The following is a 16,641-nucleotide window of genomic DNA, read 5'->3' as shown; positions in this document are numbered from 1 at the left end:
GTTGGGCCAGACCTCAAGGCCCAATGAAGCAACAGCAGTCCAGCATACTAGGGCAACGACCTCAACATGCTTATGCGGCTTCCCAACAGTCTTATACTCCGACGGATATCGAATCGGCTATGCACACTATGAAATTGAGCCAACCCGACCCCTCGTGGTATATGGACACTGGTGCTACTTCGCACATGACATCATCCAATGGTAATCTCTCGTCTTATTTTAATTTGAGCAATCATCATAATGGTATTATTGTTGGTAGTGGTCATTCAATTCCAATTCGAGGTTTGGTCATACTACTTTGCCATCCCCAAACCAACCCTTGTCCCTTTCTAATGTCCTTCATGCACCTAAACTCATTAAAAATCTAATATCTATTAGAAAATTCACAACTGATAATTGTGTGTCTGTTGAGTTTGACCCTTATGGTTTTTCTGTGAAGGATTATCGGACGGGGATACCAATAATGAGATGTGATAGTCAAGGAGATCTATACCCACTCACTGCCACCTCTTCACCCTCCTCTCCATCAACTTTTACGGCTTTAGCATCCTCTCTTTGACATGATCGATTGGGACATCCGGGGTCTTCCATTTTAAAGGCTCTTAGTAATAATAAACATATTGGATGTACTCATTCCTCTAGTTCTAATATTTGTCACTCTTGTGTACTCGGAAAACACATTAAGTTGCCTTTTATTTCTTCTAATTCAAATACTGTTTTTCCGTTTGATATTGTTCATAGTGATCTAAGGTCTTCTCCTATTTTAAACTCTTCGTGTCATCGATATTATATGCTTATTTTGGATGATTTTTCAAAGTTTTTATGGACCTTTCCTTTAGCTAGAAAATCTGATGTTTTTGATAAGGTTTTAGCCTTTCAATCTTTTGTGCGCACACAATTCGACCGACCTATTAAAAATTTCCAATGTGATAACGGGCGGGAATATGATAACAGACCTTTTTGGGCTTTGTGTGAGTCTACCGGTATGTCTTTTCGTCTGTCTTGTCCACATACTTCATTACAAAATGGAAAAGCTGAGAGAAAAATTAGATCATTAAATAATATCATTCGTACTCTTCTTGCACATGCATCTCTTCCACCATCATTTTGGAACCATGCATTGCAAATGGCAACTTACCTTCATAATATCTTACCGAGTAAATTACTAGAGTACAAATCCCCTCTCCAAGTTCTCTATCAAAAGGAACCATCTTATTCTCATATACGTGTTTTTGGGTGTTTGTGTTATCCCTTAATTCCGTCCACCACAATCAACAAGCTTCAACCTCGTTTCACACCATGTGTTTTCGTGGGGTATCCACCAAATCATAGAGGTTACAAATGTTATGACTTATCTTCTAATAGGATCATAATTAGCCGGCATGCTGTGTTTGATGAAACGATTTTTCCTTTTGCTAAATTACACACACCCACTTCACATACATATAATTTTTTGGATGATGGTTTACACTCTTATGTGATTTATCACATGGGCGTGCCTGAGCAGCCCATTTCTCATCTTTCGGCCCAACATGGGTCTGCCTCAGCTAGCCCACACTCCTCTCCTCTTCATCGGGCTGGCCCACACTCCTCTACACCTACACGGACTGGGCCGCGTCCACCTGCCTCTCCCAGCAGCCCAGTTCCATCACCCTCTCTTCCCAACAATGCTGTTGTTGGGCAAAATAGGCCACAACAGGACCGTGGGCCTGCGTAGTCAGCCACGGCCCAGCTGCAACCTACCCAACTAGCTAGCCCATCTGCTTTCTCTTCCCAACCAATTCCAATTCCCACTCCTCACCCAACCATTGTCACTCGTAGTAGAAATGGTATCACCAAGCCCAACCCGAAATATCACAATTTCAATACCATGGTGTCCACGATTACGAAATCACCTCTTCCTCGTAACCCAATTTCTGCTTTGCGTGTCTCGAATTGGAAAATGGCAATGGATGATGAATATAATGCTCTTATTAAAAATAAGACATGGGAGTTGGTGCCCCGTCCGTCTAATGTGAATGTTATTCGTTCTATGTGGATTTTTACTCATAAAGTGAAATCTAACGGTGATTTTGAGAGGCATAAAGCCCGTCTTGTAGGTGATGGGAAAACACAACAGGTGGGCATTGATTGTGGGGAGACTTTCAGTCCGGTGGTGAAACCGGCTACTATTCGCACTGTTCTTAGCTTGCCTTTGTCAAAATCTTGGTCAATTCATCAACTTGATGTTAAGAATGCCTTTCTACATGGTGAGCTTAATGAGACAGTCTATATGCATCAACCTCTTGGTTTCCGTGATAAGACATACACATCCTGATTATGTTTGTTTATTGCGGAAGTCATTATATGGTCTTAAGCAGGCACCCCGGGCATGGTACAAGAGGTTTGCAGATTTTGTTGCCTCTATTGGTTTTACTAATAGCAAAAGTGACAATTCTCTATTTATTTATCGGCAAGGGTCAAATACAGCTTATTTATTATTATATGTTGATGACATAATTCTTACAGCTTCTTCACATGCTCTGCGTTGTTCTATTATGTCTCTTCTTAGCTCGGAGTTTGCTATGAAGGACTTGGGTCCTCTTAATTATTTCCTTGGCATTGTCGTGACAAGACATAAGGGTGGATTATTTTTGTCACAACGCAAGTATGCGGAGGATATTATTAAGCGAGCCAGTATGTCTTCATGTAAGTCCTCGGCTACACCCGTTGAGGTGAAATCGAAGGACAACTCTTCTGGTTCTCCTTTTGCCGACCCCACATTGTACCGTAGCCTTGCAGGGGCTCTACAGTACCTCACTTTTACGAGGCCGGATATCTCATATGCGGTCCAACAGGTATGCTTACACATGCATGATCCGAAGGATATTCACATGTCTGCTCTTAAGAGGATAATTAGGTACATACAGGGTACTCTTGACCATGGTTTGCACCTTTATCCTTCTTCTATTTCTACACTTATATCCTATACAGATGCTGATTGGGGTGGGTGTCCCGATACGAGACGATCTACCTCTGGATATTGTGTATATTTGGGTGATAATTTGATCTCTTGGTCATCCAAACTTCAGACTACTCTTTCTAAGTCTAGTGCAGAGGCAGAGTACAGGGGTGTTGTAAATGTTGTTTCGGAGTCTTGTTGGCTTCGAAATTTATTACTTGAGTTAATTTGTCCGATTAAAAAGGCTACATTGGTTTATTGTGACAATGTGAGCGCTATTTACATTTCGGGTAATCCGGTACATCATCAGCGTACCAAGCATATTGAGATGGATATCCTATTTGTTCGTGAAAAGGTGGCTAGGGGTGAGGTTCGGGTTCTCCATGTACCTTCAAGGCACCAAATTGCGGACATATTCACGAAAGGACTACCACGTGTACTTTTTGAAGATTTCAGGGATAGTCTAAGCGTTCGTCCTCCTCCCGCTACGACTAAGGGGGTGTGTTAAGATATATTACTCCTAATATATCGTTAGTTGACTTTGTAAATATTCAGTTACCTAGTTTATTGCTCTAGGATATTCTGTACATAGTTTATCCTAACTTATAGCTTAATTAGTGGCTTAATTGTAGGCTTGAGATAAGTCTTGTAATGTGTATATAAACAAAGTGAATAACAATGAGAAAACCACGGAATATAATTCCTTCAATATATATATACATATATATACATATACATATATATACATATACATATATATACATATACATATATATATATACATACATATATATATATATATATATATATATATATATATATATATATATTATTTTAAACAGTAAGAAAGACCCTAATCGAACCTCAACCCTAATTTCAATGGTTATTACTTTTGATTCTTCCATGATCGAACCTCAACCCTAATTTCAATGGTTATTACTTTTGATTCTTCCATGCATCTAAAATCATATTCGAATTGATAATACCAAGCACAGTACGAGTACTTTGTATTTTTTATATTTTAATTTTATATAAAAGGCTCTTTAGAATAGAGGGATGTTCTAAATAATAATAAATTAATTACAAAGAAAAATAAGCCAATAATTATCAAGTTCACACACTATGTATAAGAAATTAAGAATACTAGGATTACAACAAGTACCATATATAATGAGTTATCGTTACATAATGAATTAGTGATAACGTGAAGCATGTACCGTATACTTTTAAATCTAATTATCCATAAAACAACTCGAGGAGTGGATGATCTACTAGCTTCATTAGTTAAAGTAAGAAATGATTTATGTGTAAACGTTAGATCAATCAAATTCCGTTTGCAACATTGCTCTTATAACTTTCTCCCGTCTCTACCACCCCAAAAAAAAAGTTAAAATATTTTTGATTTGAACTGACTAAATTACCCTTATTATTGGAAGATTAATTTCCTCTTTAGGACACATTTCTGTTTACCTCGACCCCTCCTACCATTCAACGAAACCTATAACAGAAAAACCTACCATTCTTCAGAGAACCACTGAGTCAAGAAACCGAGTCATGGATTGCAAAATAGGCCAAGAACCCATTTTTCTCTCTCCTCTTTCATACCCACAAACTCCATTTTCGTGGACTCGCTCACCAACTCAGTCCCACCACTGAGTCGTGCACCGAGTCACCAAACCCATGCTTAGAAAAAAGCTTAACCACTCCGAGTCACCTCGTAATGTGTCATCAGACCATCCTGGAACCTCGGGGTCCGAACCCGGGTTAGATTTGGGTGAGGAGCTCGAAATATTGCACCCTCTTGGGTGCGGATGGTCCAATGAAGGTTCAATTGAACCAATTGAGGAGGAATGGGAAGTGGATAGGGTTCCAACCCGGGTCCCTAAAGATGGGTTTTGTCCTAATTCGAGGAATTTTGTGGAGGATGATGAAAAAAGGTCTGATCTTGAGTATGAGGTAAAGAAATGACAATTAGGGTTTTATGATTATTTTTTTTGTTGGTTTGTGTTGAATTTTTAATAATATTGAAGGAATTTGTATTAATTTGTTGTTTAAATTGTTATGAAGGGTTGATTTAGTTGTTTTTCTATGTGTAATTTTTATCATTTTTTTTCCTTCTTAATGAGCACAAGGGTTGATTGTGAATTTATGATCTTGATTGGTTTTGTAACATTTGAGTGATGTTGAAGGCTTACTTAAATTTGTAATTGGAATCTCAAATGGGTTGGTTTTGGTTTTTGCTTGAAGTATTTTGTTTTTCTTAATTGATTTGGTTGATTGATTGAGGTTTTCGTTGTGTTTGATGGATAGTTGATTCAAAAGGAGATTAATTTGGAAAAATTGCAAAGAATTACTAGTACTGGGATACCAGATGGTGGAACCCTTCGTGCAACTACTTGGAAGGTTAGTGTTTTAGAAATGCTGATTGTTTTTTGTTTGTTATTGCTGACTACTGAGTGCTCGCACGATAGGCTAATCTAATTGAGCTTAAAGTAAACAAGTTTTTATTTTAATGGTAGGTATAACTTCTAAGTATGTTGTTTGCTGCTTGAGCAGTTCCATATTTTGGTTGTTCTTGTTTGAGCAATAAGCATTGGTAGTTTGAAGTTTGAACTCACTTACCTCTCTATCAAATAGTGTCATGGAAGCTGAGAATGCATTTGCTAAGAGAAAATCACGGGATGTGATTTTGCTAATAATTGTTCTGAAGACATTGATACGTACTTGTCAATCACGAGACATAACTCGAATTTACCTTCTCCTGTTACTTATGACTTCATGATAGGGAGATCAAGGGGTTTGGCTGTATACATGTAACATTTTTACTCCTTAGGTGGTTAGGCGGTTAGGCCTATGTCAAGGGCATCATACATTGTGGACTGCTGTTGTAATGAAATTTAGTTTTGGTACTGTACTTGATAGTTTAAACTATCTTAAAGTGTGTTCATTTAAATGCTTTGACATCTGCAACAAGCCAACTAGAATATTTCTGAATAGTGTTATTTGGTGTTGATTGGTTGGGTCTTTAATAAGGTTGAATAAGTTATTACTGACAAAATGTGTAGTTTCTCGTTAAAACTTCTTTAGCTTGGCCTAAACTGAGCTCTCATATTGTAAATATTTTGTAATGAGCTGTTTTTTGTGTTAGTGGTTCTTGTGATGTAAGTTTCAATAGCTCTGATACTGTTATCTGTTGCTAGCAGCTTCTCTTGGGTTATCTACCTCCCTCCAGAGATTCGTGGCAGAAAGTGTTGAGTGAGAATCGTGTAAAATATTCAAAGCTCAAAGAAGAATATTTGCTCAGTCCTGTAAGATCAGAATTTTAACTTTGTTGAAAATTAAATATTGCAAGTTTATATCAAGAAGCTTAATTTTGTGGCATTGTTGTAATAACCTAACAATTTTGTTTTATGTAGACAGTTACAAGTTTCAAGTAGAGAAGAAACTTCAAGTTCAGGTGAGCATGGTGATGGGCCACTTAGACGGCATGATGTATCTGATGAAGACCATCCACTAAGCCTTGGTGAAACTAGTGCCTGGCAAAAATATTTTGAGGTATATTTCCTTCTTAAATTAGAGACTGTTATATTTATTCTTGGCCGTATTACTTTATGATTTCAACAACTTGTATGCTTTTAGTTCACAGAGATTGCAGAGCAAATTGACCGTGATCTGCAACGTACACACCCAGATTTGAAGTTTTTTACATCACCAAGCCAGAAAAAGAAGGTATGAGCCACACCCTCCTCATTTTCTTTTAGTTTTAGAAAACCACGTCATGAACCATGATTGCAACTACCACATAAGTTTGGTTGTATTTGTGCCAATAATACTTCTTTTATGCTAATTTGTTTATATTAACTAGGAGCCAATGAGGAATATACTTCTTTTATTCGCTAAGCTCAATCCTACAACTCTCTATGTCCAAGGGATGAATGAGATTTTGGCACCAATATACTATGTGTTTTGTACTGATCCTGTCGAGGAAAATGCTGTAAGAACGTGTTTACTTTTCTTTACATAAACATGTACTGTTAACATTTTTGATGCAAAGTGGAGACTCTTCTGCCCTTTTCATTAGCTTTCCTTTTTAAGCATTGAGCTTGTAATTAGCTTCTCTCGATGACTATTCTAGATTTCAAGGCCTAGTTAAGGTTACCAGTGTCATAAGTCATTAAGTACTTGTATGACACCAACTTTTTGGTCTACCACCTTGGACAAACTCCTCAAGTTATTGTTAAGAGACTCATCCTGCAAATTTCCCAATGAAGTAGAGCCGTAGAGAGAATTCTCCTCTACTACTGAGCTGCTTCCAGGGTCTGACATATCAAGTTTAAAGGAATACCCATGAAAGTGTCCATAATTAAACATTGGGATCAGGGATGCAACATTTGTGTGCCATAAATAGATATTAGGATAGTATTGGCCGATGAGTGTTAGCTAGCTTTTTGGGCTTGACAGTAAAATGTGGACAGTTCAGATGGGAACATATATATATATATATATGTGTGTGTGTGTGTGTGTGTGTGTGTGTGTGGTTTTTGGTACTGGGATTAGTTGCCCAGGGTCTGTTATTGTTTAATTCTTGATATAAGTGTGAATCATTTTGTAGCCCCATAGTACTGGGATTAGTCGACTAGGATCTGTTAGTGTCTAGGTTTTGCTGCTATTTTTTTTATATGAGTGTGACAATTATTTTGTAGCCCCATCCTTACAATCTCCGCCTTGTTAGTGATATGCATTTCAACCTTTCTAAGTTGACGTAAGTTGACTAATATTTGAAACTTGAAATGTCATAAAAGTGAGACACTAGACTGGTATCCATTAGAAGGGGTTTGGCTAAAGTCTCTACTCCTCTGTTAAGATTGGATACGATAGGGCTAAAACACTCTTTGCCATAAGAGTTAAAAAAGACTTTATAAGTATATAGGTTTTAGGACAGATACACATCCGTTTGGGACATTTTGAGTTCTTTATATGAATGAATATGTGTTTTTTCCTTTTACCTCTTCATTGCCTTCTCTGATTTTCCAGTGAAGCTAACCATTTTTTGAGTTAATTTCATGTTTTGCAGGCCAATGCAGAAGCTGATAGTTTTGGTTGCTTTGTTCGACTATTGAGTGATTCAGTGGATCACTTTTGCCAACAGCTGGACAATAATAGCTCTGTGGGAATCCACTCGACCCTATCAAGACTCCAAGAGATGCTAAAAGTCAATGATGAAGAGCTCTGGCAGCATCTTGAAGTTACGACCAAGGTAGTATGATAGATAACAAGTAATACAGACGTAAGAATTTGTTTTCTGTGAGGAAATACTGAGCTATTTTTTCCTATTTTGGGTGCATATTTGTGTAGAGTAACCAATATGACATTTTAGAGTGAATTCTAGCTTTTGATCGTGCAGGTTAATCCACAATTTTATGCATTCAGATGGATCACATTGCTATTGACTCAGGAATTTCAATTTAATACCATTTTGAGAATATGGGACTCACTTTTAAGTCATCCTTCCGGTGTTCAGGTGTGTAGCCTCTCTTTCTAAGTACATTTTCAAGGACTGTGGTATACATGCCAAATCTTAATTTTCATCCCGGTATCCCTTGGTTGGAGATATTTGCTCTTCCTTTAAACATCAAAATTACCTAAAATATTTTGATTGTTCGCCTTGATGCCTTAGTTTCCGTACTCTGACAAAAAAGTAGGGGAAGATTGTTCATTAAAATCTTTATATCTACACTAGGTGTTAGCGCTGCCACTGAAGTGTGATAAACCTAAATTTGGTGAAATGTTTTGGTGGTATATTTGAGAGACCAATTCATCGAAAGGGGAGGTGGGGGTTGATATGGGTTTGTACTTTATACTTACTCTCCCAAGTCACTCGCAACCCTACTCACTAAATGCTGCTTCCTTTTCACCCAGGACATGCTTTTGCGCATATGTTGTGCAATGCTAATACACGTGAAGAATATATTGCTAAAGGGCGATTTTGCAACCAACTTGTATCTTCTACAACACTATCCCAAAGTTGACATCGAACAACTTCTTCAGGAAGCGCGAGATATCATTCCTGATACCTCTACACACCGTGTTTCTGTAGATTAATTACCTTGTACACATGATAAACGGCTTCAGCTGCTGCTTGAAATCCTATTTTCATCAGACAGATATCAGCTGAGCACCATTTTCCAAAAGATAGCAGTGATTTCTCATGCATGATAAACTTTCATTTTCTTACTTATATGTTATTTTTTTAAAATGGATTGTATGTAAATATATGTAATAGGGGCAGACCTAGAGATATTAGTCATTTTAATTCTAAATTAGCTTGAGCCCACTTCTTACTTTCTTAGACTGATTAGAGGTAATTGCCCTGAGGTAGCTTGAGCTCATTTCTTCGGGCTAGCCACCTGTTAACCCAATCTTCCTAAGTTCGTTCATAAAGAAATAGGTGGACCATTTATAGTGGCCTGTTTAATGGTCACACGAGTCACATTGATCCATAACCTGCCAGCCTAGCTGCATCGTGGTTCGGTCCCCAATCTCAAACCACCATCCTCACCTGCCTTGTGACCTGGCTCAACCCATCTAGACCGTCCTAGTGGCCTTTGCAACTGTCTTTCTTTATAATGCATTAGTCAGTGAGTCCAATAATGAAGTTTTCTCAACCAATTCTTCCTAATTCTCTGCATAGGTGTAAGGTAATACATCCAAATGCAATGTATTGCAAGTTTGCAACTGCCCTATATTATTTTTGTATCCAAGCATCCAAATGTGTACGTGTTAGAATCTTAAGTGATGGGATTAATTTTATATTTTCTTATTGGTTACTTGATGCAATGCTCACTCATTGATTGATTGATTGATTCATCGCCTTTCATGACGATCAAATATATGATCAGAAAAATGATACGGAGTATTAAAAATTGGAACAACAAGTCAAATCAACATATAAAGTAATTAATTAAACTAATCAATGCATAATTTTATCATACATTTTTAAATTGATATGGAGTACTTTATTTGAGTAATACTTTCTTGGTTCTTTTATACTTGATCCGCTTTGACTTTTACACTATTCATTATTCCACCTTTGACCCTTTTTTGTGAATTAAACATGTTCATGTGAGATTTTGTTAAAATCATCTATATAAATACTATCACAATATACAACAAATCAAAGTTATTGATGATTAAAATTGTATGTCGATAGCGTGATAAAAGAAATAGTTCAAATAAAAAAAGAACGGGAAGTATAGAATATGCTCCAAATGATTCATATATTGACACAAAAATTAAGAGCTATAGGATTCCTAAACCTCCTGGTTTTCTCCAAGAAACTCTTTTTGTCTTCCTAAAAATCCGTTTGGTCTTAATTGTATGGTTGAAAATCCAGATTGAGTGAACATACTCTTTCACTTTGAGCACGTTTGCTTTGTTTAATTCCTAAAGTGTGGATTGGTGGGTCCCATCCATTTTAGTTATGTCACTTTGTTGGGCGTAATTACTACGAGTACTTTCAATAGATAAATAATTACATCATTATCATCCTATTAATGTACCAATTAATACTACTCGTAGTAAATAGTACACTAATCAATATAATCATCTCTATTCATAATCCATTAATCTGTGTGTTGTAAAATTAGAGTACTCCGTATATTTCAATGTTTTCATTTGACTCCGTTGTACTCATACTCACCTAACATTTTATATAAGGCTCATTAAGGGCCTGTTCACATTTACTGAACTGAACTGAACTGATTGAAGCTGAACTGAACTGAAATGAATATTTTATGAGAGAGGGAAATTAGGAGTTGAACTGAACTGAACTGATTGGAGCTGAACTGAACTGAACTGAAATTAAGTAAATATGAACAGGCCCTAAGTCTATCAAGATAAACTCAATAATATTTATTCGGAGTGTAAGATTAGAATTGATTAGTTTAGACAAAATAGGAGCATAAGAGATAATAAGTTTAAAACAATAAATTCACGACAAATAAGATAAGAGAGTAGATATTAACGTCAAACACAAATTCTTATATGTGGTTGGCCACATTGTGGCGATTACTTTGTTAGTAAAATAGGGGTTGTTTGATCAATGTTAAAGGGGCTACTTTGCTAATGTTATAGAGTTACTTAGTCAATGTTTTAGGGTTTACTTGATGAGTATTATAAGGGTTACCTGATAAGTGTTATAGGAGTTTTTTTTTATTTTTTTTTTTATTTTTATAATAAGTGATCATACGGTGTGTCCAGTAACACACAAGACGAACTAAAGGTTAAAAATGACCTACATTTCTCTCTTTTGTTACAAAATCTTCATTTCTTTCATACGATGAATAAAAAGCTAGTTATACTAATATGCTTTTCTTCTAGAACTAATCTTGTAATCTTTATACTTTTTTCTTTTTCAAATTCATCTAGAATAACAACATGAACTTTATTCAAAGTAGTGTACCTATAATTTCCCAAATAATGTCATTAAAGAGCAAATTATCATTACATCAAAGAAAAAAAAAAAACTTAAAAAATGAGGTTAAATATCTTTTTCACCAACGGTGGGTCCAAAGTGTTCCCACGCGTTTAACGTTGATTGGCCAGTTTTCATCCACAAGCATATCCCATAAAATATACAGTCAATTAACCAATCAAATCATTACATATTTCAATATGCCAATAATATAATTCAATCCCAATTTTGAAAAAACCAAAAACAAAAACACATAAATAATCCAAGTTGATATTATTTAATCTTCTTCTATACTCCTTAATCTTCAATTATCCTGCAATACTTTTTCTTCATTTATAAAAAAAAAAAAAAAATGCATACTTTATAAATTATATAATCAACTTTCATCTTTTATTAATCTCTTAATATATATAGTATTATTTTGGTTAATATATTCAGTCTTTTTCCTTAACATTCTCAAGTTCAGAAATCTTTCTTGTAATTCTGTTCATTTTCCAGAAGTTCAGAGATTACTATTGGTTTGTTGCAGGTAAATATTAAAATTAGTATAATATAAATTTGTACATAATGTTCTTATTATTGCTTTCTTATTTCATACAATTAATTATGGTTTAGGTTGGTTGAGATATTATGGCGAAGATACTATTACATGGTAATCTTCATGTTACCATTTACGAGGCGACTCGATTGTTTGGTGGTGGTGGTGGCAGATTTCTCCACAAGGTATGTTCATACCTTGAATAATCATATATTTCATAATTTGTGATATTAGTGCTAATCGTGTTTAATTAAGCTATGAAATGATCAATTATAAAAGTAGTTTTGGAAGTTAGAATTTTTTATCAGATTAAACTCAGCTGATTTTTAGCAGTTCTGTTATTATTTTGTGGCTGATATTTGGACTGTTGCTGTCTTTTCTTTGCTTGATCTAAAAGATTTGTCGGTGACATAAAAAAAAAATCATATTATAAATGCATATTTTGATGATGTAAACATATAAAGTTTAATGTACAGTTTATGTTATTTTCTGAGGATCATTCATGTGATTATGATTGATATTCTGTTAAGTGTACAAATTCGAATCGGGTTCATCTGATCTGAATTGTGGAAGAGAGAATTAGAAGACTTCATTTGTTACAGAAATGTGGATTCTTTAAAATGAAGAGGGATTCAGAAATATGATCAGAACAATAATTTCATAACTTTATTTGTGAATTCTGGATCATCTGATTGATCAGAACTTGTTGCCTATATAAAATGAAGCACATGTACTTTAAATTTCTATTAGGCAGAAACTAATTTTACTATTGATTGACTCATCCTTGATAATCTACCCTTATAATATTGTAGTTTGAATCATTCATATGAGGTGATCAAACAGATTTCTAGCAAATGGCAATGGCATTTCGCTGCTAGAATTATACAGTTGTATGATGAGATCGGTCTCATAACAGCTTTTTTGCTGTGATCAGCTAGTCTTAGTTCGACTTGTTATATTGTTGAGGGGTGACTAATGAGATAGAGATGCTCCATATTTATTTGTTGAGACTTAATATGTCATATACTGTAAGCGTGACTTGAGTTGACTTATTGCGCGTCTCACCCATAAACTCAATCAAGATTAATTAATCTGGAAACTGTTTCAATTTCTAAAATGGCTCAGAAGTCACATCTTAGCTCTTAAAACAGAACTTTTTTCCTGTATAATCTTTGTATCTTATATGTGACAGGTTCTTTTCTGTTCTATTTCATTTTTTTGGGTGAGATTCTATGAAACCTGAACCATGTTGTGTGTGAATTGATTGTTGCAGGTGGTAGAAGGCCTTGAAAATGTGATAGGAAAAGGTTCAGGGAGACTTTATGCCTCAGTCGATATAGAAGGAGCAAGAGTTGGCCGAACAAGGCTTATAGAAAATGATCCAAACCCCCGATGGTATGAACAATTCCACATCTACTGTGGGCATATGGCTTCTGATGTTGTCTTTACTTTGAAAGAAGATGAAGCCATAGGAGCTACCCTTCTTGGAAGAGCTTATCTCCCTGTTACCGACATCTTAGGTGGAGATGAGGTTGACGTATGGCTTGATATCCTTGACAAGAATCGCAAACCCATACACAAAGGGGCTAAAGTCCATGTCAAAGTTCAATTCTTTGATGTTACTAGAGATTTGAATTGGGATAAAGGGATTAAAACACCCAAATTCCCTGGGGTACCCTACACTTATTTTACTCAAAGGAACCAATGCAAGGTTACCCTTTATCAGGATGCCCATGTTCCTGACAATTTTGTCCCTAGGATCCCTCTCGCGGGTGGAAACTACTATGAGCCACATCGTTGTTGGGAAGACATCTTTGATGCTATTACTAATGCCAGGCATTTGATTTACATAGCAGGGTGGTCAGTTTACACTTCGATCACCTTAATAAGGGATACTAGGAGGCCAAAACCTGGTGGAGATATGACCTTAGGCGATCTCCTTAAGAAGAAAGCAATGGAAGGGGTGAGAGTTTTGATGCTCGTTTGGGATGATAGGACATCAGTAAAAGGGTTGAATGAAGACGGACTGATGGCCACCCATGATCAAGAGACAGCAAACTTTTTCTCAGGTACTGAAGTGCACTGTGTATTATGCCCTCGAAACCCTGATAATGGGAGGAGTTTCATTCAGAACATAGAGATTGGCACCATGTTCACCCACCACCAAAAGATTGTTGCTGTTGATACTGCATTGCCTACTGGAAACCCTGATAAGAGAAGAATCATGAGCTTTGTTGGAGGTATAGATCTTTGTGATGGGCGCTATGACACTCAATTTCACTCCCTCTTTAGGACTCTTGCAACTGCACACCATGATGATTTTCATCAGGCCAACTTCAATGGTGCCTCAATCAATAAAGGTGGGCCTCGAGAGCCATGGCATGACATTCATTGCAAGCTAGAGGGGCCTGCTGCTTGGGATGTCCTCTATAATTTTGAGCAAAGATGGAGGAAGCAAGGTACTAAGGATCTTCTACTTGACCTCCGAGGAATGAGCTCAACATTCATTCCTCCATCTCCTGTAACATACCCTAATGATCCGGAAACTTGGAATGTTCAAGTCTTTCGTTCCATAGATGGTGGGGCTGCCTTTGGCTTCCCAGATAAACCTGAAGATGCTGCAAAAGCAGGGCTTATAAGTGGAAAAGACAACATCATTGATCGAAGCATTCAGGATGCTTATATCAATGCTATCCGAAGGGCAAAGAGGTTTATATACATCGAAAATCAGTACTTCCTAGGTAGTTCATTTGGTTGGAAAGCTACAGACATAACTCCTGCTGCTATTGAAGCCCTGAATCTCATCCCTAAAGAACTGTCCTTAAAGATTGTTAGTAAGATTGAAAAGGGGGAGAGATTTACTGTTTACGTCGTTTTGCCTATGTGGCCTGAAGGTTTTCCTGAGAGCGGTTCTGTTCAGGCTATACTTGACTGGCAGAGGAGGACTATGGAAATGATGTATACTGATGTGATTCAGGCACTTCGAGCTCACGGGGTCCAAGCTAACCCCAGGGAATACCTGTCATTCTTTTGTCTAGGTAATCGCGAGGTGAAGAAGCCTGGGGAATACGAGCCTTCAGAGAGTCCGGAACCTGATACTGATTATAGCCGAGCACAGGCTGCTAGAAGGTTCATGATCTATGTTCATGCTAAGATGATGATAGGTAACTCCTTACTCCAATATATAACTGTCTCAAACATCTAAGTATTACACTAACCAAGCTCCTATAATTCTTAGACTTAAATTATACCACATTGAAGATAATTACATGATTATAATCTCTTTATATAATGCTATAATGATGAATGTGAAGAGACCTTAGCTTTAATGTACAAGTAACCATGATGTATATGATAACTATTGATGATGAATGTGTTCTTGTTTTAGTTGATGATGAGTACATAATCGTTGGTTCTGCCAACATAAACGAGAGGTCTATGAATGGAGCCAGGGACTCAGAGATAGCCATGGGAGCCTACCAACCATACCATATTGCCCACAGAAATCAGCCTGCAAGAGGCCAAGTTCATGGCTTCCGGATGTCATTATGGTACGAGCATTTAGGCAAGCTCGATGATGTGTTCCTCGAGCCTGAGAGTGTAGAATGTGTAAGGAAGGTGAACCAGACCGCGGATAAGTATTGGGATCTATACACTTCCGAGACCTTAGAACATGATCTTCCTGGACATTTGCTTAGGTATCCTATCTCAGTAACCGAAGAAGGAGAGGTTGTTGAGCTTCCTGGATGGCAGTGTTTCCCTGATACAAAAGCTAAAGTTCTTGGGGCTAAAGGTGAGCTTCCTCCAATCCTCACCACTTAACCAAGAGGCTTATGAAGTTATGATAATACCAAGTATGTTTTACTTGTTTCTTACAGTATACTATTGTTGCAATGTAAAGTTTAGACAAGGGTTTATTTGTGGATATTTGGTGAGAATTTTTATTTTTGTAATAAGGTAAGAAAAAGTGAAACATTAAGGATCTCTTCTCACGAGGAGAACTCCTAAATTTATTCGGATGAGAATAGTGTTGTGTTGTGTAAAATTATATTTGCTTATGTATGATCTTATATTGTTTTAAATAAATACTTTGTGGTATAGACCATAGAGGTAATTTACATTTGAGATTTTGGTGGTGGGATAATGTTGAGAATCTTTGAATTTTACTCTTTTCTTTGGATTAATATTCTCGTTTGGTGTATCAAAATATAAACTCAAACTAATAAAAGTATTAGGTTTGATTTGATGAAAAAAAAAACCCTCAAATTCTTTGATGAAATTATCATTACAATTTGATACAAATTGAGACTAAATCTACAAATAAGATAAAAAGCCATAAAATTGAAAAAAAAAAAAAATAGCGCGTATAATAGTAAACCAATATTAATACAAGTATTTTTTTTAAAAAAAAAAAAAAAGGTTCAACAAATTCTCCGATAAAATACAAGTATTAAACCCATATTCGATATGAGATAGAGATGGCAACCAAGTGAATTACCCATACATTGTAGAAAAATGGGACCAACAAGAAGATGGGCTTTGAATTGGTCTTCCTTAGATGTCGAAAATGACTAATGAGAACTGAATTTCTAGCACTTGTGATTTTGTAATTGACTTTCAAATTCAAATACTGTACTAACATCAACACAAACCAATAATAGCCTTCCCATTCTTAAAAGTCAAATTTGC

At 36.3% G+C, this 16,641-nt stretch overlaps 4 protein-coding genes across 5 annotated transcripts; all 4 read left to right on the top strand.

Annotated features, from left to right (window-relative positions):
• Positions 1-1,870: 1,870 nt before the first annotated feature.
• Positions 1,871-2,317, top strand: LOC110725387 (uncharacterized mitochondrial protein AtMg00820-like). Its single transcript, XM_021904874.1, has one exon. The coding sequence runs from the start codon at positions 1,871-1,873 to the stop codon at positions 2,315-2,317; it is 447 nt and encodes a 148-aa protein (XP_021760566.1).
• Positions 2,318-2,346: 29 nt separating this feature from the next.
• On the top strand, positions 2,347-3,527 carry LOC110725386 (uncharacterized mitochondrial protein AtMg00810-like). The gene is made up of 2 exons (XM_021904873.1): positions 2,347-2,383; positions 2,509-3,527. Exons 1-2 carry the CDS (start codon positions 2,347-2,349, stop codon positions 3,447-3,449), a joined length of 978 nt encoding a protein of 325 aa, XP_021760565.1. The 3' UTR covers positions 3,450-3,527.
• A 575-nt stretch (positions 3,528-4,102) lies between these two features.
• LOC110725634 (TBC domain-containing protein C1952.17c-like) lies at positions 4,103-9,175 on the top strand. Of its 2 annotated transcripts, XM_021905108.1 has the most exons (9): positions 4,103-4,897; positions 5,252-5,344; positions 6,145-6,249; positions 6,362-6,496; positions 6,581-6,670; positions 6,807-6,935; positions 8,016-8,198; positions 8,346-8,462; positions 8,861-9,175. In XM_021905108.1, exons 1-9 carry the CDS (start codon positions 4,622-4,624, stop codon positions 9,041-9,043), a joined length of 1,311 nt encoding a protein of 436 aa, XP_021760800.1. In that variant the 5' UTR covers positions 4,103-4,621; the 3' UTR covers positions 9,044-9,175. The 2 variants fall into 2 exon arrangements, with proteins under 2 accessions (XP_021760800.1, XP_021760801.1); XM_021905109.1 differs by lacking the exon at positions 6,807-6,935.
• Positions 9,176-11,661: 2,486 nt separating this feature from the next.
• LOC110725633 (phospholipase D alpha 1-like) lies at positions 11,662-16,077 on the top strand. Its single transcript, XM_021905107.1, has 4 exons — positions 11,662-11,943; positions 12,030-12,137; positions 13,226-15,116; positions 15,341-16,077. The coding sequence occupies exons 2-4, from the start codon at positions 12,045-12,047 to the stop codon at positions 15,772-15,774; spliced, it is 2,418 nt and encodes an 805-aa protein (XP_021760799.1). The 5' UTR covers positions 11,662-11,943; positions 12,030-12,044; the 3' UTR covers positions 15,775-16,077.
• Positions 16,078-16,641: the final 564 nt, after the last annotated feature.

Source organism: Chenopodium quinoa, unplaced genomic scaffold (genome assembly GCF_001683475.1).
Source record: "Chenopodium quinoa cultivar QQ74 unplaced genomic scaffold, ASM168347v1, whole genome shotgun sequence".
Taxonomy (NCBI): domain Eukaryota; kingdom Viridiplantae; phylum Streptophyta; class Magnoliopsida; order Caryophyllales; family Amaranthaceae; genus Chenopodium; species Chenopodium quinoa.
The sequence above is the reverse complement of the archived record's forward strand: the minus strand, read 5'-3'. Positions and strand labels throughout refer to the sequence as shown.